Source organism: Etheostoma spectabile, chromosome 1, assembly GCF_008692095.1.
Source record: "Etheostoma spectabile isolate EspeVRDwgs_2016 chromosome 1, UIUC_Espe_1.0, whole genome shotgun sequence".
NCBI lineage: Eukaryota > Metazoa > Chordata > Actinopteri > Perciformes > Percidae > Etheostoma > Etheostoma spectabile.
This window is the reverse complement of record NC_045733.1, coordinates 11551111-11575670: the sequence shown is the minus strand read 5'-3', so window position 1 is coordinate 11575670 and position 24560 is coordinate 11551111. Positions and strand designations below refer to the sequence as shown.

The following is a 24560-nucleotide window of genomic DNA, read 5'->3' as shown; positions in this document are numbered from 1 at the left end:
CAGCAACATCCATTATGTACTCCTCACTAATTAATGTGGTTCCTGAATATTTTTTTCTCTGTTTTCTTCTTTTTGCAGAGAACACGAACAGCAGATGAACTATGAATGCTGAACACAATGATTTCTTCCCTCCAGCGCCAGACAATGAGAGGTCGTAGGCTGAAGGGGGCGCTGTCCAACCCCCTCTTTGTGCTGCTTTTGGCCCTCCAGATCCTGGTGGTGGCTGGGCTGGTTCGCGCTCAGACCTGTCCTTCTGTCTGCTCATGCAGCAACCAGTTCAGCAAAGTGATATGCACCCGACGCAGTCTGCGGGACGTCCCAGATGGCATTTCCACCAACACTCGCTACCTGAACCTCCAGGACAACCTCATCCAGGTCATCAAGGTGGACAGTTTCAAACATCTGCGCCATCTGGAGATCCTGCAGCTGAGCAAGAACCACATCCGCAGCATTGAAATTGGCGCCTTTAATGGACTGGCCAGTCTCAACACCTTGGAGCTCTTTGATAATCGGCTCACAACAATCCCCAATGGAGCATTTGAGTACTTGTCTAAGCTGAAGGAATTGTGGCTAAGGAACAACCCCATCGAAAGTATACCATCTTATGCCTTCAACCGGGTCCCCTCGCTTCGAAGGCTGGATCTAGGTGAGCTCAAACGTCTCTCCTACATTTCTGACGGAGCCTTCAAGGACTTGAGCAACCTGCGCTACCTGAACCTGGGAATGTGCAACCTCAAGGAGATCCCCAATATCTTACCTTTGGTCAGACTTGAAGAGCTAGAAATGTCAGGAAACCAGCTCTCGGTTGTCAAGCCCAGCTCCTTTTTAGGTTTAGTGAACCTCCAAAAGCTGTGGATGATGCATGCCCAGATCCAAACAATCGAGAGGAATTCCTTTGATGATCTTCAGTCACTGGTCGAGCTCAACCTAGCTCACAACAACCTTACCTTTCTACCACATGACCTCTTCACACCATTGCATCGCCTGGAGCGGGTCCACCTCCATCACAACCCTTGGAACTGCAACTGTGATATCTTGTGGCTCAGCTGGTGGCTGAAGGAGGCAGTACCTGCCAATACTAGCTGCTGCGCCCGTTGCCATTCTCCTGCAGTCTTTAAAGGTCGCTACATTGGGGAATTGGACCACAGCTATTTCCAGTGTGATGTTCCTGTCATTGTGGAGCCACCCAGTGACTTGAATGTTACAGAAGGCATGGGTGCAGAGCTTAAATGTCGTACCAGCTCGCTGACATCCATCAGCTGGCTTACACCAAATGGCTCTTTGGTGACACATGGGGCTTATAAGGTGCGTTTGTCTGTACTTAATGATGGGACACTGAACTTCACTAGCGTCACAATGCAGGACACTGGGACTTACACCTGTATGGTAAGCAACACAGCAGGCAACATTTCTGCCTCCGCTGTGCTTAATGTCACTTCTGTGGAAAACAGCGGAGTGACCTATTTTACCACAGTCACCGTGGAGACCATTGAGACTCCGGGGGATGATAGCCAAACGCCACTTCCCCCATTTGGCTGGGTCTCATCCTCTACAACAAAAGGGACTCCTGTTTCAACACGGACCACAGAGCGGACTTATACAATTCCAGTTCTTGATCTGGATGGAGAGGGAGCCCTCAATGGTCTAGATGAGGTGATGAAAACCACCAAGATTATCATAGGCTGCTTCGTGGCCATCACACTTATGGCTGCAGTTCTGCTGGTTATTTTCTACAAGATGAGGAAGCAACATAACCAGCAGGATTCTGATGGCCCTGCCTCCTCCATGGAGGTCATTACAGTTGAAGAAGAGCTTGCAGGTGTCGCTGCCATGGAGAGACACCTAACCCTGCCCCCTCTGGAGCACTACAACCACTACAACACCTACAAGAACACTTACCACCATGCTCCTATGCTCAGTACCATACACAGCTCAACCACACAGGAACCTTTACTGATTCAAGCCTGCTCAAAAGACAATGTACAAGAGACCCAAATCTGATCTTGAATTTAAATAAACATCCAGTATCAGCAGTTTCATACTTGGCATACAATGGACCAAAACGTGAAGATAAAAGAAGTCAAAATGACACTGACTTGACAGAGTTGACGTTGGTAAATCAGCATTTGGCAAATGGACAACATATGATACTTTAACAAGTGTCTTTACAAAAACAAAGATTATTTATTAAAAGTATGTCTAGTGGCTAAATGATGAAAAACAATTTGTGATAGCTTTTTAGCTCAGTTTATTTCTCTCTCTCTCTCTCTGTGTAACACTGCACAAAGGGAAAGAATGGTTTTCTTAAAGTGAATATGTAAGGTATGAAATGCAGCTCATTGGAAACCGCTGCCATTGGCCTTAAACTAAACTTAATGCAATGCCATTACTTTAATATTTGGATTTTACCTAATAATGTGTTTTGTTGAGGGGAATTGCTTTAGTATTTCTACACATTTATTTACTAGTTGTTCAGCATACCAAGTCTAATTTGGAGGAGGTTTATGAAGACAAAAAAAAAAAAATGGTTTATTTTTATTGCCATCATATTCTAACTGTCACTCATCACAAAATGAGATCTCTTAATAACACAGCTCTGGGTGATATCACAGTGAAGCCAGCATGCCTGAGGAGCAAAGCAGTCAAAAAGAGCAGCTGTGCATTTCCCCTGTGGCTCCTAAACAACAGCCATACATCCTTCACTTTAATTAAGATTAAGTTCTTGCTCCCACTCCTCCTCCTACCTTTTCTTCACACTTCAACCTTTACTACTTTTCTCCTACTCCTCCTCTCTTCTTCTTCCATGTCTGAGTTCTCCATCTTCCCTGTCAATCCTCTCTCTGCTCTCGCCCCACTCTCATTTCCTCCATGTCCTCTTGCTTCTTTGATTGTCTCTCTGTCACTTAGCTCAGGCACGTTTCTCACCCCTCTCCATGTCTCATTTGTCTCGCTTTATCTGGCGGCATGTGCTGCACGACGGCAGAATATTGCTTGGGAAAATGAAGGGGAGCATAAGGATGCAGTCTGTAGCATCCCTGTTAACCCAGTAATGATCTACGTCCACTCAGTGTCCCGTTACCTTGCCATCACCCCAGGGTCACACGAGCTTGGGCGCTGATAGTCCATCTGTTATACACATAAAGAGGCAAATGAGGCTGCTTTGTAATGTAGTGTGACCCTGTCAGACGAACGCAGACGGGACTAACATAGTCAGTGAAGCAGCTAGGAACCTGCAAAAAAATAAGGGGAAGATGGGTTAGATCTCATTAATCTGTATCAGCAATTCATTTGCAGACTAACAGAGGAAAGCTGATAACAAAACAGTGTGAGACTTTTCCACTATCCCTGTGCCAAACATCTAACAGAGGGTGGAGGCCTTTGATATTGAAGCGACCCCTGCTCAGTCTCATTTTTGTCACAGAAAAACACACACACTTTGATGTTGCATCATTTATAGGCCATCAAAACATTGTCTCTCCTCTAGTCTGTTTACGCTTTGATTTTTCATTTAGTCTTCAAAGAGGAAGGCTTAAGGAAGAGGGAGGTAGGGATGAAAAGTGAAGAACAGTTGGTGGGGAGGCGGGAGCCGGAGCCACAACAGTCACGAGGGGTCTTCAAACAGATATATTGCAGATATGAAGGGAGTGGAGTGAAAAAATATAAGGACTAAGGAGGCAAAACTAGCCATCACACTGTCGCCATGGAAACAGTGACCTTGTGCAGAAAGTAAGAAGAGGTAGATATGCCTGTTGCTTTGGTCCCTGTGCAACAAGCATATTTTAATTTCCAACAGGAGATTTCACAAATGTGCCAGATTATCGACCAATTTGACATAATGGAATCTGTATTTACAAATGGTTTTGATGGGATTTGGACCCACACGTGACGTCACCTTTGCAGGGCAAACACACTATTTCTGTTATTTCTAATGAAATATTACTGCATGATGTGAAAATTTCAACATAACTTTTCAGTAGCTCTACTCGCCTTATTAATTTTCCTCTCAGTCAAGACACCTTCCACAGCTTATAGCCTAATAAAGCACTGTCACACAAATGCATGTGCTTCTCATCAGTCGGTCTTCTAAATGTATTCTTTTATCCAATACAATAATGGTGGAAGCCAAATATACATTTAAAGACCGGTCGTGTCCGTTGAGGTGGTAGAGACATTTTAAAGTGTAAGTGAAGAAGGAACAATTGAGAGCTATTCATGCCTTTCATTGAGAGTGAATGACGAGAATAGTACCATAAATGGTAACGTCATAGAGTGAACCATTCTTTCCCTTTCCACTGTTTTCTTTTTCAATGCTCAATTCCTTTTCAACGCTTTCGGTGGCTTAATGATTCAATGTTAATGCTGGCTACAGTAAAAAAAAAAAAAAAAAGTTTGAGTTTTTTTTTAATATATATACAGTATATATGTGGAAGAGGGTTGTGAGTTATCCAGAATGAATGGAATATCTCTGTATTGGTATTTCCTTGAACAGGACGGCTTTATGTGGAGAGATATTTGAATGCCAGAATGAAATTACAGTAAGGCTGACCTGCAGAATATTGGACTTGAAATACCAGCAGAGTGAGCTTGACTTTTGTGCAAAACCCCAAGCCAAGGTGATCATATTCGTGTGTGTTATTCTGCCAACTGTCTATGTATAGGGAGGGTTACTGTATGTGTGAATATTCTCTCTCATTTTTGGAGAGAATAATCATCAAATGGTTCAATTTCTACAAAAAAAAATATTTTCAAAAACACAACGCAAAGAAAAGATCTTCTGATCATAATTTTACATGTGCTTCAATTGTTAAAAAAAAAATCAAAAAAGCAAAACAAAAACAAGAAAAAAAAACAAGAGACTGTGCTTGTAAGGAGTCCAACTAATTTCTCTGAGGATGATGTTCAATTATTGATACCTGAGATTGTAGTTCATACTCTACATGAATACAAATAAAAATTGAAATTCTTTTTTTCCAAGAGATTTCATAGTATGTATTATTCAAAGACAAGTTGTCACCATTTTGCCTTCATTGTCCCATTTGCACATGAACACGTGTACAGAAATATTCAAAGAAAAAGGATTACTAAGCAGCTCCAAGAATGCTGAACTGTGAAGAATGTGCTTTGAAGAAATGTGCTGTAGCTTATTTTATGAGGTCAGAAGAGGGAAGTGGATCCCTCTCAAAAGAAAAGGAAGTCATCTTTCTGTACTATACATGGGAAGTCCGATTCTTTTCACTAATTTGAATTTCTCCATCTGTCTGACAGAATCATTTGATTCATACGGGCAAACCTGAGAATTTCATTACCATTAGCACAATATGCTACTCCTGCTCTGTACGCTGAATCAATATGATGAACAAAGAACCTCACAGAACCTTGGATCCACTGTCACAGTCCTAAAAATACAAGCCTACGCTACTGCGGCGTCAGGATTATTTCTCATATCTCGCGAGCGTGATAAAATATGTCCACGAGCAAATTACAAAATTTAACTTGCACAGATGTTACTCTTCGTGCACCAGTTCAACAATGGAGAGTTGTCCAGGCAGCTGCGAACGTGAAACAAAACAGAGGGAGAGGGAAAGAATGGCACCTGCACGTAGGAAACATAAGCAGCATGGAGCAGCCACGCGCAGACGAGTGTCTGCTGTGCAGAGTTGTACCGAAACACTGTTTTTCTGTCTTTATCAACGATGTAGCTCAGAAAGCACAGTAAATAGGGAATGTATGAGTGTCTCGATGACAGTTAAGTTTAGGCAACAAAGTCTAAGAAAAAAATTGTGCCTTGGATTTAAAAAAATCCCAAGAAAGCGTTTCCTGGGTATGTATTTTGTTTTTGCCAAGAAATGAACTCGACTCCCCGGCTTTAACGCACCATGTTTCCTGTTGTGCTATTTCATTCTGAGATTATATTTTTATTGAATATTGAAGTGCATAAATTAAGTGTTTTGGCATGGCTGGCCGAGTGGCACTATATCCATGATATTTAAAGGGGGATTTAATTCTTGCATGTTTTGTTTTGTTGTGCCCCCCCCCCCGGCCCCTTTTTTTCTTCTTCTACAAATCACACCCTGGCTGTGAGCCTGGCCAGCCAGTCCGACTATTCCAGGAAGAGAATTAATGATTCATGACGGGTGTATGATGTACCATCAACATTCCTGTGTGATCACGTTCAACTAATAACTTAAACATACCAAATCTAAGTATAATTTGGTAAACTCTAAATTTATGTTATGGATTAATCAGAGTGGCTGGCCAGGCAAAACAATAGCTATTAGAGATAAGGGTACGGAACATTGCGTACATGTGCAAGGATTTACAGACATTACAGCGCCACATATATCCCAACAGCAGAACAGAGGACAGACTTGCATTCCTTTATTTACAGTGCTGCCTTGTGCTACATAGGTAATGACAGACAGAACGCCTGTCTTTGCTTTTTTTTAACAGTAGTAAGTAAAATAATGAATAAGCTCTTGTTTAAAATCAAAGCTCTTCTCCCTTTAATCCTACAGCAAAAAAGTGCAATTTTAGCAACATATGAACTTAGATGTCTCAAATAAATCCAACAATGAAACCAAGTAACATTTCAAGTCATTTTCAGCAGGAATACAAAAATTAAAAAAAAAAAAAAAACAGTATAAAAATGTTCACTCTCCTTTCCAAGGAAATTATGAGCCCAAACCCGATTTGAACCCTGGGTCATTATACCTGACGCTATAAAGGACTCGTGAAATATCTAAAACAATCTGGCCTGGTTACATAATTATCAAAGACAGTGGTACAGATGGGGGAGACACGCTCAAGTCAGTGCAGGACATATTGGCCCAATCCCAAAGTGAGCCCTGAGGACTAAATTCTTAAGACTCAGAGACTTAATTGATCTCAGGTGTAAAGTGAGGTAATGTGTGAGGCCACATGGGCTCAGATGGGTATAATTGGGATTGGGAAAGCACTTCACGAGATCACGTTACCTTGGCTACGTTTAATAACATAGTTGTTGCTGACAGTTGCCGGTTTGGAAATTTTCATTTTAAGTTTGTTGCTTTCCACATGGCCAAGGCCCAGGAGACGGCTGCCTGATTTCAATTCAATTTTATTTATAGTATCAATTCAATTCATAACAAGAGTATCTCGAGACACTTTACAGATATAGTAGGTATAGACCCCACTCCAGAATTTACAAGGACCCAACAGTTCTAGTAGTTTTCAAAATGTTATCAAACTCTTGTTTTACCATGTGGACAACAGGTCCGTTCCGTTCTGTTGCCGTTACGCTTTGAACCGTGGGTAATTCCCTTTGATGAAGTCTGCGTTGATGCAGACTCACAGAAAGGGCTCGATAAGTGTGTGCGCTAACCCTCACGCCCTTTAAAATTCGACATTGGGACAACGCTAAGTCCTTAGGATTTTTAAGAGAACGAGCACCAAATTCCACCAGAGTCCGGACTTTGGGAATGGGCCACTGTATACCCGTGAGCTACGGGAGAAGCTGGAGAAGCATAGGTGAGCAGAACTTACAGTGTTTTGCTGCTGTTATCCTGACTCAGGGATCATTTTACAAAGTCTACAGACTACCATGTTGTTGTTGGCTTTAAAGGAGAATTCCGGTCGATTTCAACATGTAGCTCTGTTTTTTATTAAATGTGTAGTGTTGTCAGTAGCGTGTAGCATGTTATCATCTTGCTAGAGTTAGCACCCAACAGGCTTAATCAGGGCAAGTTTTAAACATGTTTTTAGCCTCTATACAGGCTCGAAATGGCATTACCAGTGCCTAGCCATGTGCAGTTATCCCTTCCAAGTGAACACAGAAAATTTGACTGCAGTAGATGTGACAGAAAGGCATAAAAGTTGTGTTAATTCAGCTACTGCACATACCTCTGTTTATTTCCTGTTTTCCGATGAAGTCCACACATGTCAATTGTCACACCTTTTACGCCTTTTCTGTCACATCTACTACAGTCAGATTCACTGTGTTCACTTGGAAGGAATAACTGAACGTGGCTAGGCACTGGTACAAAAACCTTTAAAACTTGCCCTGTTTAAGCCTGTTGGGTGCTAACTCTAGCAGGAGGATAACAGGGTGTAGGCAGCACCGATTGGTTTCATTTGTCTTGCTACTGACAGCACTACACATTTAAAAAAAAACAGAGCTACATGTTGAAATTGACCGGAATTCTCCTTTAAGAGTAAAATACTCCCACACCTTAGAAGACCGTGTGCAAGCCTTTCTCTCAACGTGTTGTTGCAAGGAATCCATACTTGCGCTGTTGCTGTAGGCAGCCATGTTATTTTTAGACACAAATTATTTGTGTCAATGCATTTACATAATCAATGACGTCAGCTATGTCAACAAATAGTCCCAACCTTACTCTGAAGCTAATCCCTGCCAGGTCCAGATTTGTTGCGGAACGGCTGCGGCCATGACTGACAGCTGAAGTCACAAGGACCCATGAGATCTCGCGAACTCATGTAGAATAGAACCACAAAAACATCAACAGTATGTTTCCATCCAGTGGAGTAGAGGGGGAACAACTCTGTGCTGTGATTTCAAGGTGTAGTGCAGGGATATATGATCTATTTAATTTTTTTAAATTAACCGGATGTTTTATCTTGTTTCTGTGCTGTCCTGCACTATCTGCTGTATGCTGAATTGTTGCGGAGCTCTACGGCGTCCAACTTGGCGAGAAGATTTTACCTGCGAGAGTGTGTATGCTATCTAGCGATTGCTCAGCAGACACTTGTGGGCGCGTGCTGGCTGCTCTGTGCGTGTGGTTAGTTTCATGCACGCAGGTGCCCTTTTTTCCCTGTCCTTATGTTTTGTTTTACGCTCGCAGCTGCCTGTACAACTCTCCATTGTGCATGTGTGAAATAATAAATTAAATAATTTGCTTGTGAGGATGTTGTATTGGACTCCTGAAACATGACATAATCCTGACACCATACACTACCCACACTTCAGTGAAGAGACTGCTATTTATTATGACATCCCCACTACCAAAATAGCACAAAATGGCTCACAGTCACAATTGCCTTTGGGATCGCTCCATTTTATTCACAAAGTACTTGATGGCTGCCCAGCAAAATGTTGCGAGGCAATTGGTGCCGGCTTTACTCAGACACTTAATGGTAGGTGTGGTCAGTCTCAAATGCAAGAATGTCTATTCCAACAAAAGGATCATTAGTTCATTCTGATTACAATTTACTAAGGAGACGACACACTTGGCCTTAATGAAATCCAAGGCCGGATCCAATTCGGCAAAAATGAACAGTAATGTCATTAATGTCCAGGCAGTTATTGTATATATACTGTATGTGGGAAATGGAAGTATTTTCACAAGCAGCGAATCATTCATTTTTTGTGTTTGGAATTGAATGTGAACGTTATTTCACACTCAGTACTTATTTCAGTGGTAATGCGTCATACTTGGATCCAGCTCTGCTTCCAGAAAAGGCAAGTCCCAGTACTTGTGAGTATAATCTGACAAGGAGTAGAAAGGAAGAAAATGAAGAGGCCAGGCTGTTCCTCTGTGGCTGGGAGGCTGTGTGTGATGCATCCGTTAGCTGGTGTGAAACACTGGTCATCCTAAACTGAACAATCAGCTGCACAGACTGCACTGAGAAAAAAAAGAGACTCTGGAAAACAAACAGTATGACCATTTGCTTCAATGACATTCTGAGTTCTGTCCCCCCCCCCCTCCAAATAAAAGACTGTTGTTTATCAGTAGCTAGTCACGTCTTACGTGTTGGAGGTTCTTGGGACACATTCATGCACAAGTGCCAGCCAAGCACAGAGCAGCCTGTAGTGGATCTTTTCAACCAAAACAGGGACATTCAGACAAAGACTAGCACAAAGCTAAACCACACAAGTGGCTGCATCAGTACAAGTAAACAAATTATTTTGAAATATGAGAAAATCCACTTAAGGCTCATTAAATACCAAGGACCTGCATAGTGGTTTACACAAAGCCTGAAAAAACCCTGAGCTATCAGCAACATTAGAAGTAGTAGTCATTAAAAGGAAGCCTGCTTTTCCACTGCAGAGTTGGAGTTAAAGACGCCTTACCCTGTGTGCACATTGTCACCCATTAACAGATAACACAAGTTATAATTTCTGTGAATACGAAGGAGGAAGCAACTTCAAAACAGAAAATTTCTAATTTATTTAGATAGAAAAAATAATAACTATTAATACTTATTTTTTGCAGCAACAATTTGACTACTGGTTAATACTGGCTTTTTTAAGCATTGCAAATTATTTGGTTCTTGCAAAGATTAAAAAAAAAAAAACTTTAGAAGTTTTAGATAATTTATCTTGTTTTAAGAGTTAAATTTCTTATTTTAAGTGTAACTTGAACTATAATCTTGAATCAAGCAAGCATGTCAAGTGAATTATCTTGCTGCATGGACAGATAATTTCACTTGTTTTGATCACCTTTTCCCTCAGATTTAGTGTTTCTATCTTGTTTTTAGAAACCCTTTTTTTGCTGTGAGGGGTTATCCATCATGACAAAGGCCAGTTTATAATTACTTCCAAACAGTTCTTCAAACTGTTTGGAAGAAGCAAAGAAGCTTAATAGCATTTTTCCTGATCCAATTGCTTAAAGCGTAACTCTTGCCAAAGCGCAACCTAGGATCTTTTTGTGAATGTACCCGAGTCAAACTTTAGTTCAAAAGTATATTTAGGACAGAGGCGCCAATTTTAAGATTTACCGTATTCATGTTTTTTAGTCAAATGGCCTTTTGAATGGGAGTCCTAGGGGTACTTTTACCCTAGTCTCAAATTAGCTGTTTTTAAAACACTAAGATGGCTCGACACAACATCAAACTCTCCTGGAGGTATCACCAGGGGCTCTACACCTTAACTCAGCATTGACAACATTGTTTGTGTTCACAGAGTTAACTAAAAAAAAGGTTTTGAACAACTCACTTTGCAGTGGTTTACGCATACCCACCATTTTCCCAGTCAAAAATAGGCGATCACCCCAATGCAAATGAACGGATTGCATAGGACCATATTTTTTAGTAAACTCAGTGTACACAAAGAATGTTCTAAATGCTCAAGTTCACGTGTAGAGCCCCTGGTGATACTTGGAGCCGTTTACCTCCAGGATCTGTGCTGAGCTAGGCTAACGGTACAGAGTTACAGAGTTACGATACACATGGAGATGAGAAGGGTATGTATGGACTCATCGAACTCTGGGGGATACGGTGAATAAGCTAAAGTCCCAATAACTTGGCGTTTTCCTTTAAGTCTGGTACTCTGTGCTTGCAGTACCTTTGTCAGGTTATCAAGCCCCATGAAACAGCTAACACAAGCATGTTGTAAGAAAGGGAGGAAAGTTGTCATTTCATAGCCAGGAGTACTTTACACAAGTCAAAATATATACATGTTCATTTTGTTAAAATATATTTTATTAAAACCGACATAATACCCAAAGCAACATAGTGCAAATGTCCCCTTTAAGAAAATCTTCTGGTTCCAAGAGGACAGGTTAAATGGACCACCACCAGCAAGCTGTGAAACAGATGGTATCCCACTTGACTGCTGTTGTCTATAATCAAGAGTCTAATAACACCTGTTATACATAAGACAGGCAGAGAGAGATAAAAAAAAAAAAGGGAGAGGTTGCCAACCAGTAGCATGCACAAACTGAAAGGTGCAGGGTAGAAAAATCCTATTAAAAGTTTAGTAATTGAGTATTCTACCGATTTCATTGATTGATCAAACAATATTTTTGCTTTATAATAAACAGCAATAGTATATATACACACATAAGGTTTCCTTTTTTTATTGTATCAATTGCAAACAATACCAGGGACAGAAGTGTTGGTTCAGTTCTGACCCAGAACGCAGAGATAAACACACAGGACTGGAAATTCAGTTTTAAAGGAATATTTAATGAACAGATAGTACTTATAAGTACCATTGACAGTAAAGTCAAGGCAGGGAAGCTCCAGGGCTGCTCCAAGGCTCGAGGTGGGCCAACAGCGAAGAATCCAGGCTGGACAGGGGACACGAGGCGAGCAGACAGAGGGGAGTACACTCTAGCACATACAGGTGGAATCCCACGAGCAATGACGAAACAGGATGGTGTGCACTGGAAGCACAGTAGAGATGGCAGCCGGTCTAGAGCGGAATCTAGATGGAGAACACAAGGTAAGTAAGAGTGCCAAGTACAAAGGATACTTCAGACTGACAAGACCACTGAGCCAAGTTACCACATGGATTGTTGTAACAAACTGGCGCTGAAGAGATGACAGCCTGGGTATTAGTACTGCTGAGGTGAATCATGGAATGTGCTGCAGCTGTGCATGTATCAGAGCAGGGATGAATGGTCCCGCCTCTTGACCTAGTTCCTCTAAACACGCCCCTTGATACTTCCAGGTGGAGACAGAAACAGCACAGACAGAAACACAGGGGAGAAGGGGAGAGAACACATATACCGGACGGGGAAGAACAGCTCACCCATAACAGCATGGGCCACAAAGCCCCTTATACTGTAAGCAATAGTACATTTTTGGTGGCCCAAATGTTCATCTTTTTCTTCCCTTTCCCCTTCTTGCCTCTGGCTCTTTACACTGGATATGCAAACGAGCTGTTCACTAAGCCCAGGTAAATGTGACTGTACAGAGTTCACAGCAGGGCTATTCAACTACACTGTTCAAGGGGGACACATTTTAAGGAGGCTAATACTGAGTGAGGAGAAAGCATGAAGAAGTTGACATTTTCATTCCTTTTTCAGACTTCTTTTTTTAGTTTTCACTAACACCACCTTACTACTACTAGTTTTACCGTACCTTTTGGAATCCATAGTCAATATGCCTCTTTATGTAAATGTTTACCTAATATTTGACTTAAAAAAGCAGAAATTATGAATTATTTTGACTAATAGTTAAGATCAGAGGAACGTATGGATGAGTTTAGTCAGGAATGAAAGTGATCAATTGTATTATCAATGAGCGTTGTGTCAAATCCAATCCATTTTTTCTGGTAATTTGGTTAAAAAGAAATCCATATTTCAGATACAGACATTGTTTTAAAGGGGTTAAATGTGACACGAGGACAACAGGAGGGCTATGTAGCCATGAGGTTAGCGCTCCAGCGGCGAGGTGCTGGTTTGTCTCCAGCCACAGCTACATTTACAAAAATGTGTTAAAATTTCAAGATAAGTAGCACACAGCAAAACAGTTAGACTACGAACTGACAGCTTTTGCTTTAGCTAATCTGGCAGAGTAGCATGCTCTAGTTGTGTAAAACAGCACGGTGGAGAGAGCAGCAGACGTTAGTTATCTTGTGTCGGGTTCTTTCCGTGGAATGCAGGAGTTGACTGGATGTTTTCTGCTGAGGTGATGTAGCATCACCTTGCTATTGTGGTAAGCTAGTTCGATTTTACAATAAACACACAGTACAGAGTTGTCGTTTTCTCTTGCCTGTCTCTTCTCTTAGCCCCTCATTATTTTTGCTGTCTTATTTCATTTTATTACCTGTCAGTCTTATCCAGCGTCAGCACCGCTTTAAACCTGTTCTAGTTGTGATTCACTCGGATCTTTAACTTGAGATTTTAAATTGACTCACGAATCGCGAGTCTCTGGTATCATTAACCTGGATCAGTTGAGTCCTACTACAAATCAATCTAAAATGATAACAGCACCACACACAAGCCTCTTGCAACATTAGCTACTACTATTCCTAGCCATCTTAGCTGAAAAAAGCTTAACTTTTTTGTAGGCAACAACAACTCCACAAGTCAAATCGAATGACTGAGTGAGCAAAGAGAAAGTCTGACCCACAGACTCAGAGCCGGAAGCTCGGAGACCATGGCATTCACTTGAGAACTCAATGACCTCGATTAGTCGTGCGAGTCAGTCAATCCCGCGAATCAGCCGGTGGATCTGATTCAGACGAGCGAGTGAAGTCTCTCCTCGAGCTCTGGGTAAAGCAAACTAACAACAAAAGCCATTCTTTCACTTCTGAAATAACATAGTGTTCTGCACGTAGCTTAGCTGAAGAAATTAGCTTGAACAGACAGTCCGAACCATTGCAAGCTTGCCTCGGCTTGTGGCTCGGGACCACTTCGCTGACAACTCACAAGTCCTCGATGACTTGTGAGCCCTTGTGTGAGTAAGTCAAATGCACAAATCAGCCGGCTATGACTGGATCTGTAGGAAACAAGTGCATGAGCGAGCTCAGAGTAAAGCAATTCAACAACTAAAGCCATTCTTTCACTTCTGAAACATACAGTGTTCTTCTTGTAGTCTAGCTAGGCCTACTGTAGGTTTGGTGTATAAATGTAATATGTTAAAATGCAATTAGGTCAAGCACACAGTCGATTTAAAAAAATATTTTACTTACTTTAATATATTTTTTTAATTTTTTATTCCCTAGCAATACTGAGTCAAGTGATTCAAGTGACTCACACAACCCGGTTCAGTCTAGTGAGTGACTCAGAATAACCCAAATCCTTAAAAGGAACCGGGTTTCCCAGTAACTGTAAAATTCATTCGTGCAAAAAACACATATAACGTTTGTTACATTGACTAAACAAAGCTTCGAGGCAAAAACAATTGCATCGAGAATTTTTAGTAATCAAATTATTCGAGTTACTCGAGGAATGGATTCTGCTCTAGTTGTATCCCTTCACTCTTTTCACAATACATTATCCAATGAAATAGGAAAGTAAACAAATATTGTTTGAAATAAATACTATGGCTATGAGCTTTCACTGGGATTAATATATTGTCCTATTAAAAAAATGCAATAAGAAGTATTGTAAGAATAGCAAAAACTAGTTTTGTAATCAATAACTGAAGATACCACTATTCCATCAATAGAAGTCAATGGGAAAAAGATGTAGGCCAAGACCCTAAAATTATGTTTCCAGGCACTGACAGTTTCCTCTCAATATAGTTTGGCATCTCTCACATTTTTGGCAGTTTTTTTGCCCAAAGTAGCTACAGACAATTGTGTGCACAGACTGGGTAAGCGAGTATTATGATTTTATGGAGAAGAGGAAAACATTCATGTGTCCTCAATGCTCACTCTGTATGTGTATAATGTGTTATTGGTCTGTGTGTTTTTTTTTGTATTGATTGGTTTGATTAATTATGCTAGTTAATAGATAATTTATTTCAACGTCTGACAGACGCAAACAGCTGAAAAACTGTGTCCAAAAAAGTTACATCATTCCAAACTCAAAGGCTTATGTCACAGCGAGATTTTGAGTTGTAGTTTTTAAGCTATGGTTTAAAGATTTGGTTCCATGACAGATGAAGAGGAGCTAGATGTTTTCATCACAGATACTGCTGAGTGAAAACAACTTAGAGACTTCAATATTGGAACATATTCGTTCTATAGTGGCAGATAGACTGGATAATGGCAGTGGTCCCTATGGAACTGCAATTAGGAAGCAAAAGAAAGGCTGCATGTTGCCTTGACAGCAGCCAATCCCAGTTCCACCTACACAAGACATCCGGTTATTCAAAAAATGATCTAAAAGTAGATTTGAGCAAACTGGCAGCAGCAGCAGCAGCAGCATGTGGTTGCTGCCTGAAAGTAATACACGCTCAACATGCCGTTCGACTCATGTAGGCTGAAAATCTGAAATATCTGTCGCAGCTCCAGAAATTAGCCCTCCTTGAAAAAGAGAGCTTAAAAACGACATGCAGCTGGTGCCCTTTGGCATAGAAGACATCTGCTTTTCTTAATCTGTAACAGTCTGTGTGGTTGTTACTACAAAAAAAACATTACCGGGCTAAATCTCACAAGCTGAGTTTCATCTGATGAAAAAAAAAATCATTATTTCATTTATTTGGGCTTTTTTAAGGGATACACAAAGTGAATTCCAAAGAAAGAGAAAGAAAGAAAATGGTATATACAGACTAGTATTCCAATTTTTCAAATTAGAGATACTGTGGTACACTTGTTTACTCCATATCCAAGCTGCTCCTCAGGCTTTTACCAGAATCAGAATTGCTTTATTTGACCGTGTGAAAGGGAGCAGAAGGAATGTGACCCGGCTAATTGGTGCAGACAAAGACAAGATTGACACATTTTTTGCAATAGGACCTCACATGTTGTGCAGACAAGTCAGACTGTCAAGTAGAAGATTAAACACAAACACACCAACAACCATATACATTTAAGACTGAATTGAATCTCAGTGTGCTGGTGTTGCAGCTCTGGCATACTTTCAAGCACTGCTGACATAGTCATAAAACTGCACTGAGCATCTAGGTTGACATGTAGGAAAAGCTGCAGAGGAGGAGAGAACTATAAACAAACATAGCAATTGTGTATGTAGGTGTAGTGCTGATTAACTGTTACCCTTATCAGCCAAAAACAGAAAAGTGAAAATATCCCCTGGTTCCAGCTTTCAAATTGTAGATTTTCAGCTTTCCTTCGTATTAAATCAGTGTACACTGGAGTCATTTTTAAGATAATAATTGTTATTTGCAGCCTAAGGAGTTTATTTGGGACAAGGGACTGTATGGTTGTGGTTTGAAGAGTCATATCAATCAATTTTATTATTTTATTATATTATTTTTCACATGAAATTGTACAAGGTACAATTATGGTGAAATGAAAACCCATCAGCTCCTTCAGTGTGTGTGTGCGTTTGTGTGTGTGTGTGAGTGTGTAGCCTGGTGTATCCGTACCTTCTGCCCAACCTCAACAGGGAGAAAAGTACATACAATACATAGTTAGTAGGGGGTTGTGACTGCTGCTGTGGAGGCTGCTGTGAGCTCAGACGCATCAGTGTTTTTTGCCAAACATGTTCTTACCTGCGTTGGCAGACAAGGTTGGCAGTGACAGTGATATTTTCTGCCCTTTTGCGTGCTTTGATGAGCTGGCAGCGACTACCTGACTATTCAGCCGTTCAAATGACAGGCTGCCGCTTCGCTCTGGCACCTCTAATGTAAGTGCCCTAATCTAGCAGCAACGACCACCACATTCGTTGGATTTTTAATGCCGTTATGCCGGCAAAACCAAAATGAATTATCGATCAGCATTCCTGCTCATACATACTCAATAAATGCCAGACTAATGGTTCTATAAACTGTACACCAATAGGTCACATGTTGGGTTAGAAACCGAATGACAGAAACACTGACTTACAGTCCTCCCTGACCAAAGACAAGGTCTCTACGCACTGTACGACTGATCTCAGAAAATGGCGTATGATACACCAATTTGTATGCCATTATTGGCGTGTTATAAAGACGCATACTCGCTTTTTAGCGTGTTTATCAACACCATTTGGCCTCCATTGACTTACATTACCTTGTGATAGTGCGTGAATTTACGCCATATCGAGCAGTATGAAAGGGCTAAAATCCACATAGGGAGGTTGGTCGGAGTGGTAGATGGGTAAAACACAGGACTTTCACCCAGCTGACCGGGGATCCTGTTCGGCGTGTCACGTTTCCTAAACTCAACCGTTACTTTCTTCTCCCGATTACATGGCAAGTGGTGATAACACGGCATGTACTGTATGTTTCCGCCCGCTGTATACAGCGTAGACATGCACGTGGATAGGTACAGATAACACGCCACTTATGCTTATGCAAAGTCATGCTGTCATGTTGGTTTACGGCTGGGGTCCACTTAATACTCAATGTTAAATTATTAACATTACTTGTATGGTCAAAATAGTAATAGTCATGGATGGCATGATAACATGAAAGATCCACAGGACACAACACAAAATCGACTAAGACAAATTAAATTACCATATAAAAATGATTCAATATGCAAAATAACAAAAACAAAAAACACTTAAGGAAATAAAAAGATAGAAATAAATTCTCCAAAGCATATCTCTTCAATGTGACACATTTGAAGGTGTTTTTTTTCCAGCTCCTCTGGTGTGACATTCCCCAGTGGTTTGGCTCTGAGGGCAAAGGCCCAATTACCTGTACAATATATGGCATAATGCCAGGAAATATGTCCAGGAGGACCCTGCTTGAGAATGTCAGAACCTGGTCTATCTTTTAAAGGAATTAAAACAGTTGAGAAATGGTCCAGTCTTGTCAAGGCTTCTGTAGAATCTAAAAACAAAATCGATTCAAAACCTGACAGGCGGCTGGAGTTCAGGCGTGGGATAGTGGTAATATGGTGCTGTGATGTGCATGCAGCACAGTGTACTGCAATGCTACAGCAGGTAGGGTGGAGAACAGAGGATTACACAAGCTAAGACAAGATGAAATAAAGCCTCATTGGATGTCGAACATTGCAAAGTTGGGAAAAAAAAATCTTTGCAAGTGATCCTGGGTTGTTAAAAGAAACAGCAGGTTAATCTGGCTTAGCATAATACCCTTCACACTGATGTTTAACTTAGTTTTGAGTTCTTCATTCAACCTAGAGACAACTTGTTTTTTCATTATTTTTTAGAAGAAAAATGTGTGATTTAGGGGTATTCTCACCCCTTTAGCTGTGTCTATTACATTATTTCCATGATCAAGACAGTTAAATTTGGAAAACCAAGTGCTAGTTATCACTTGTCTGTGACCAGTATTCAAAGTAACAGTAACAGCAAACAGCACGGTGGCTCAGTGGTTAGCACTTCTGCCTCACAGGGAGATGGCACTGCAGATCCCGGTCCGGCAGGGGCAGGGCCTGTCTGTGTCGGTTGAGTGTTCTCCCGGTGTTTGCGTGGGTTTCCTCCCACCATAAAGACGTGCATGCTGGGTAACCAGGACTACAGTTGAAAATTAGCCGAGTGGCGCATTCACAGAAATGTTTAAGGTGCATTGTCCTAATCAAATAAATAAAAAAAAGACATTACTAACAAATATGTAATCACACTACACTCCCCGGTAAAAGCAATGTAAAACATTACCGTTCAAGTTGTTAAGAAAGGAGAGGAGGACTCAAACGCACAGCTCAGGGGAAACATTTTTTGTAAGGAGCAAGGGAAAGGGGATTGGGAGGGAGGACGCCAACGACCGGAAAGCCAGAAACAGAGGCTGGGGAGAACACGTGATAGATGGCTGACAGGAGACTGGGAACCAAGGAGCAGACACAGGCAAGGACGGAGACTGGAAGCCGAGGAAGAGACACGGACGGAATCCGTGGGATACGCCGAGGAGGAGAGACAGACGCAGGGAGCGGAGTAACAGGCCTCCAGCAGGGCGCCATGGGAGGAGGACCAGGAGGACAGCCAGCTGACCGGAGGCAGGAACAGGGGTGGAGATGACAATGCGAAGGGAAGAAACAAAAGGAGGTAAGTACATATAAAACATAGGGAGACTAAAAGTTTCATGAAGGCTTGTTTTAGCAAAGTTCACCAGTGTGAAGGTAGCAACGATCAAGCGAAGGGTGGATGGAGAGCCGGGGTAGATATACTGTTGGTGATGGCTGCTGACAGGCAGGTGTGAGCAGCGGGAGCGGCTGATTGTTGATGATTGTCAGGTGTGCGCAGTCAGCTGGCTTTGGCAGGAGAAAGGGAGAAATCAAACAGCAGAGAAAAAAAACAAAGGCAGGACAACAAAGAAGTCAGAAAAAATAGTAAGTAGACAAAACTCACGGCCAGCTGGACCCCAACCATAACACAAGTTTTGGTAATGACATCACAGTTGCTGAACTAGTCATTGAATGTCATTGAAATTCAACTGAACTACTCCATGACGCAACTTCTATCCAATAGCCTGTACACTGACTATTGAATATTGTTTTAAGGTTAATATTAATATTCTAATGCAGCCATGACCTGTTGCCTAGCAACAGCTGCTGTAAGTGGAAGAAGACAGACAAATGTTTGGAGGACAGGATTTTTTTCAAAGTAGTGGAGGGGTACATAGAATATCAAATAAAGAGTGCAGTTTTTATCAAGCATATTTTGCGTAGGAAGACCAACTGGGGGTAAAAACCCAAAAGAAGTTATTAGTGTGGAAACACAGTATGCCAAAAAATGACAAATGGCAAATGTACATGGGCCATTTTGACCTCCTTTACAAATCCTTGGGGTAGTGAGATAAATATGACCAGTGGAAAGGGACTTAGTGGAATACATAGAATATAAAAGGAATACAACACATTGTTTTTTTCTTGATTACATGTTGGTACAAAAACACATCCATGAACAATCTCACTCACCTCAGTGCATCCTAGGGTTAACACATCAATTCAATTCAATTCAATTTATTTATAGTATCAATTCATAAAAAAATTATCTCAAGACACTTTACGATAAGACCACACTCCGGAATTTACAAGGACCCAACAGTTCTAGTTTCCTCCAGAGCAAGCAACAGTGCGACAGTGGCGAGGAAAAACTTCCTTTTAGGCAGAAACCTCGGTCAGACCCAGGCTCTTGGTAGGCGGTGTCTGACGGCCGGTTGGGGTTAGAATGAAGAGTGGCAATAACAAAATAGAAAAAATAGTAGTTTGTAGCAGTTCTTGTGGTAGTTCATGGCATAGCAGGACGCTGTGCACGCATTACAAGGCACAGCAGGACGTAGCAGGACGTAGCAGGACGTAGCAGGACGTAGCAGGACGTAGCAGGACGTAGCAGGGCACCACAGGTAGCAGTTTGAACATGCATCACAGAACGTGTAGCGGAACCATGGCGATAGCTGCTACCCTGATTTCGGAGCCCTCTCTGATCCAAGGGAACATGCTGGGGAAAAAAGAACATAAGGACTCCGGGAATGACTCCCCAGAAATAGGTTAGTAACAAGCATTTCTGGGACATGGATCACATAAATAAAAAGATGGAGAGATAGGGGAAGAGGAGCTCAGTGTACAAAAAAAGGTTCCCCAGCGGGCAAAAAACTTTTCCCAAAAAAACCAAGAGACGGGAAAAAGAGAGCTCCCCCCGGGGGCCCAAACCCTCCCAACCGGAGGGTGTATCCCAATTCCCCCTTTGGTTTCTATTAAATTCTTGATTTTGATGTTTAAATCTAAAAAACTATGGGGACTACTACTATCCCTAAAAATATTCGTTCTAGGCCTAACAGGGTATCAAAAAAAAGTCCCCAGTTCTAAAACTTTTCAAAAAAAACCAAGAGGACGGGTAAAAGAGAGCTCCACCCCGGGGGCCAAATTTCCCCCCAAACCCCGGATCGGGTTTGTATCCAAGTCTTTTTTAAATTTATTTTTTATGATAGATAAATCTGAAAAAAGGGGAACTAACTTACCCCCCTAACAATTTCATTCTATCCCAAAACTATAATTTACCCAAAAAGGGAAAGGGTTTTTAAGCTACTCTTAAATGTGGAAAACGGTGTTCCCCCCGGCCCCAAACGGAACCGGGTTTCCACGGGAAGAGGAGTTTGGTAGTGAACGTTGGCCCCTTTTTCTATTTTTAGAGACTCTGGGAACCCAGTAACCGGGCATTCTGGGAGCGTAGTTCTCCCCCGGGTTTAAGGGTACATAAGCTTTTTAAATAAGAGGGAGCCTGCCCAGAAGATTTTGTAGGGAGAAAAAGGTTTTAAAATTTCTTTTCAAAATTTTAAAAAAGCCAATGCAGAGAAGCTAAAACAGGGGAAACGTGATCTCTTTCCTGGTTCCTGTCAGAACACGTGCCGCAGCATTCTGGATCAGCTGTAGAGTCTTATGGTTTTTTTTCGAGAAAGCCTGATAACAGAGAATTGCAGTAATCCAACCTAGAAGTAACAAATGCATGGACTAGTTTTTTGATCATTTTTAGCCCGGATATTCCTGATTTTTGCAATATTAAACTAGGTAAAAAGGCGATCCTTGAAATTTGCTTTAAATGGGAATTAAGGACATGTCCTGATCAAAGATGACCCAAGTTCTTCACTGTGGTGCTGGGGGCCCCAGGGTGATGCCATCCCAGAGTAACTAATCTTTGGATAGTGCGTAAACGAAGGTGCTGGGTCCGAGAGCAATACTTCAGTTTTATCGGAGTTTAACATTAGAATTACAGGTCATCCAGGTTTTAATATCTTGAAGGCACTTTTGAGTTTAGCTAAACTGATTATTTTTCATCCGGTTTGATTGAAAGATATAATTGAGTATCATCTGCTAACAATGAAAGTTTATTGGAGTGTTTTCCTAAAAATACTGCCTAAAGGAAGCATATATAATTTGAACAGGATTGGACCGAGCACAGATCCTTGGGGGACTCCATGACAACTTTGGCGTGCACGAGGATTCATCTTAACTTTAACCAAACTGGAACGATCTGATAATAAGACTTAAACCAGCTTGGGGCAGCCCCTTCTAATCAAGAGCTTTTTATTTTTTGTATTTCCTTAGACTCAAGTCAAACTCAATTACTAGTTTAATAAATGTTTAACTTGAGTGGGTTTTTTAAATGAGAAAAATAATTCCATTATAATTTAGAGTGAATAATTTCTAATTAACTAGGTTTTCAGGGTTTTCAGGGACTCCTGTGCAAACACAGTCTCAGATGACATTGAAAACACTCATCTTTTATAGAACTGGGTTATCTAGCCGGATGTGTCTTCCTCTGACAGCCCCAAGCTTTTAAAATGTTTTGACACAGTCTATGTGAATGATGTGGCTCTTATCGAGGAGGAATGCATCATTGGGGAAATGGGTTGAGGATTTGTAGTGATTTGACTTTAACTGAATGGTATAATAACGTACTAGTTTAACATACACCACCTCAGCCCACAAATATCCTTGGGAAAGATGCTTTAAAAATATGCTTCGGCAATAAATAAAAATGGAACATCTCACTCAGGATATACTTTACACTGCTACTATAAATCCATATGTACTGATACCAAAATAATCCTTTCAAAGCCAGAGCATGAAAGAGGGAGAGTGACTCATTGTTCACCTCCAGAACTTGGAGTAAGCACTTTTCTGGTGTTGGAGTCTGGAGTGGTGCCAAGCTCTAACCAAAGACCTCATCACCTCTTGAAAGGATTACATGCCTTGACATTTTGACATTTGTATACATACAAATTACATCTCCCTTTCTTTGTTAGTGTTTTCTTAGTCTTGCCAAGTGCACAATGCAGGGATCAGCTTCAGTGGGATCACCTTGAGAAAAGCTGCACTGCAATGTCCCTGGAAACTAAAAGAATATCATGTGTACCTTCTTCATAAGGGTCCATGGCAGTTTTTACCTGCTGTATGGAGGGAACAGCTAGATTTGTAACAGATTTGGTGTGCTTCTTTGTATTGCCATTGGCAGGTAAACAAAGTCTTCAGTTCCATTTTGAGATTTGTTTATTTGTCAATACTGGAAGTTGAGAATAACAGCAAATCATCAGCCTATATTTGTACATTTGTAATACCGGGCATGGGTAAGTTTATCATAAATATACAAATATGGTACTCTTGTTTATCCCCGTATACAGTGTTATGACAATCATCAGACTGAGTCTTTGAAAAGTCCCCTCCTCCCTTCCCCCACTCTGGACGGCACACGGGTAAGACAAGCCAAAAACAATACATATACATACACATATACATATACACACAAACACACACACACACAAACACACATACACACACACAATATATATATATATATATATATATTAACATATATATATATATATATATTATATATATATATATAGTAATACATATGTTTATATATAATATATACAGATTTCTGTAACTTGTGCACATGCAGCACAAATAAAAATGTATGTAATTGTGGCCTATTATAGATCTATTTATATAATGTATTCTCTGATTCAGGTAAAGAACATCTACTGACATTTATAAAAAAAAAAAGATTCACTCATCAAATGTTTACGTACTGTAATGACAAAAAGAGGACATATACCCCATGATCAGACAGGGGACAGAGACAGAGCATGACGAAAGTTATCAGGTGAGAGGTCCTTCAGTTCATTTTTGTCCTTAATTGAGTCATTAGTAATTGTGTGTGTGCGTGTGCGTGTGTGTGTGTGTGTGTGTGTGAGTGAGTATGTGTGTATGTGGTTGGGTGGAGGGTGGGGGGTGAGAAGCATCACTAAAAGGTGTGCCTTGTTCATCTTCACTGGTCCAAACACACAAGCATTGTTATTTTTGGACCGCTGCTTTGGGCCGTGTGCTTGTGTTTGCACTTCTGTGTATGTGTGTTCCTTGTTACATTTTTGATGGATAGAGCTGGACCATGATGAATAGTGTCCATCAGTAAATTATTGCAAAGCTGTTAAACAAAGCTGAGACTGGGTCTATGTGGTCCATGGTCCTGTGATTACAGATGAACTCACACACACACACACACACACCACACACACACACACACACACACACACACACACACACACACCACACACACCACACAGGACAGGATCAAGTGCATGAGAGAGTCAGTTGTTAAAGCCCATGTTGCAAGTTAACCACCACTGTTTATTATTGGGTACAAAAAGCACTCAAGATATGTATATCCATTTTAAAAATGTCTCCAAATAGTTTTAAAAGTTAGTTTTTGGTCATTTTTGGTATTCGCGGGTTTATGGAGTCAATTCAGCGATGACGTCACAGGAGGGAGTTAAGTCTCAGCCTGGCACTAGAACTACGGTGAGTGACTGGGATGAGGAAGAGGAGGAAAGGCCAGCAGCCCAATAATTACAAACCTGACAGACATGAGAGGGCAAAT

At 41.1% G+C, this 24560-nt stretch overlaps 1 protein-coding gene and 1 long non-coding RNA gene across 2 annotated transcripts in view; both read left to right on the top strand.

Annotated features, from left to right (window-relative positions):
* Positions 1–6674, top strand: part of lrrc4cb (leucine rich repeat containing 4C, genome duplicate b) — a 45602-nt gene extending 38928 nt beyond the window's left edge. The window contains exon 2 of the mRNA XM_032517512.1: positions 79–6674. Coding sequence (XP_032373403.1) covers positions 106–2001 — 1896 coding nt within the window. The 5' untranslated portion in view covers positions 79–105 and the 3' untranslated portion in view covers positions 2002–6674. The remainder of the gene's footprint in view (positions 1–78) is intronic.
* The window catches only part of LOC116690514 (uncharacterized), a 60602-nt gene extending 50454 nt beyond the window's left edge, over positions 1–10148 (top strand). Inside the window, exons 4-6 of the long non-coding RNA XR_004332279.1 lie at positions 7502–7581; positions 9883–9887; positions 10136–10148. This is a non-coding gene — a long non-coding RNA (uncharacterized LOC116690514). The remainder of the gene's footprint in view (positions 1–7501; positions 7582–9882; positions 9888–10135) is intronic.
* Positions 10149–24560: the final 14412 nt, after the last annotated feature.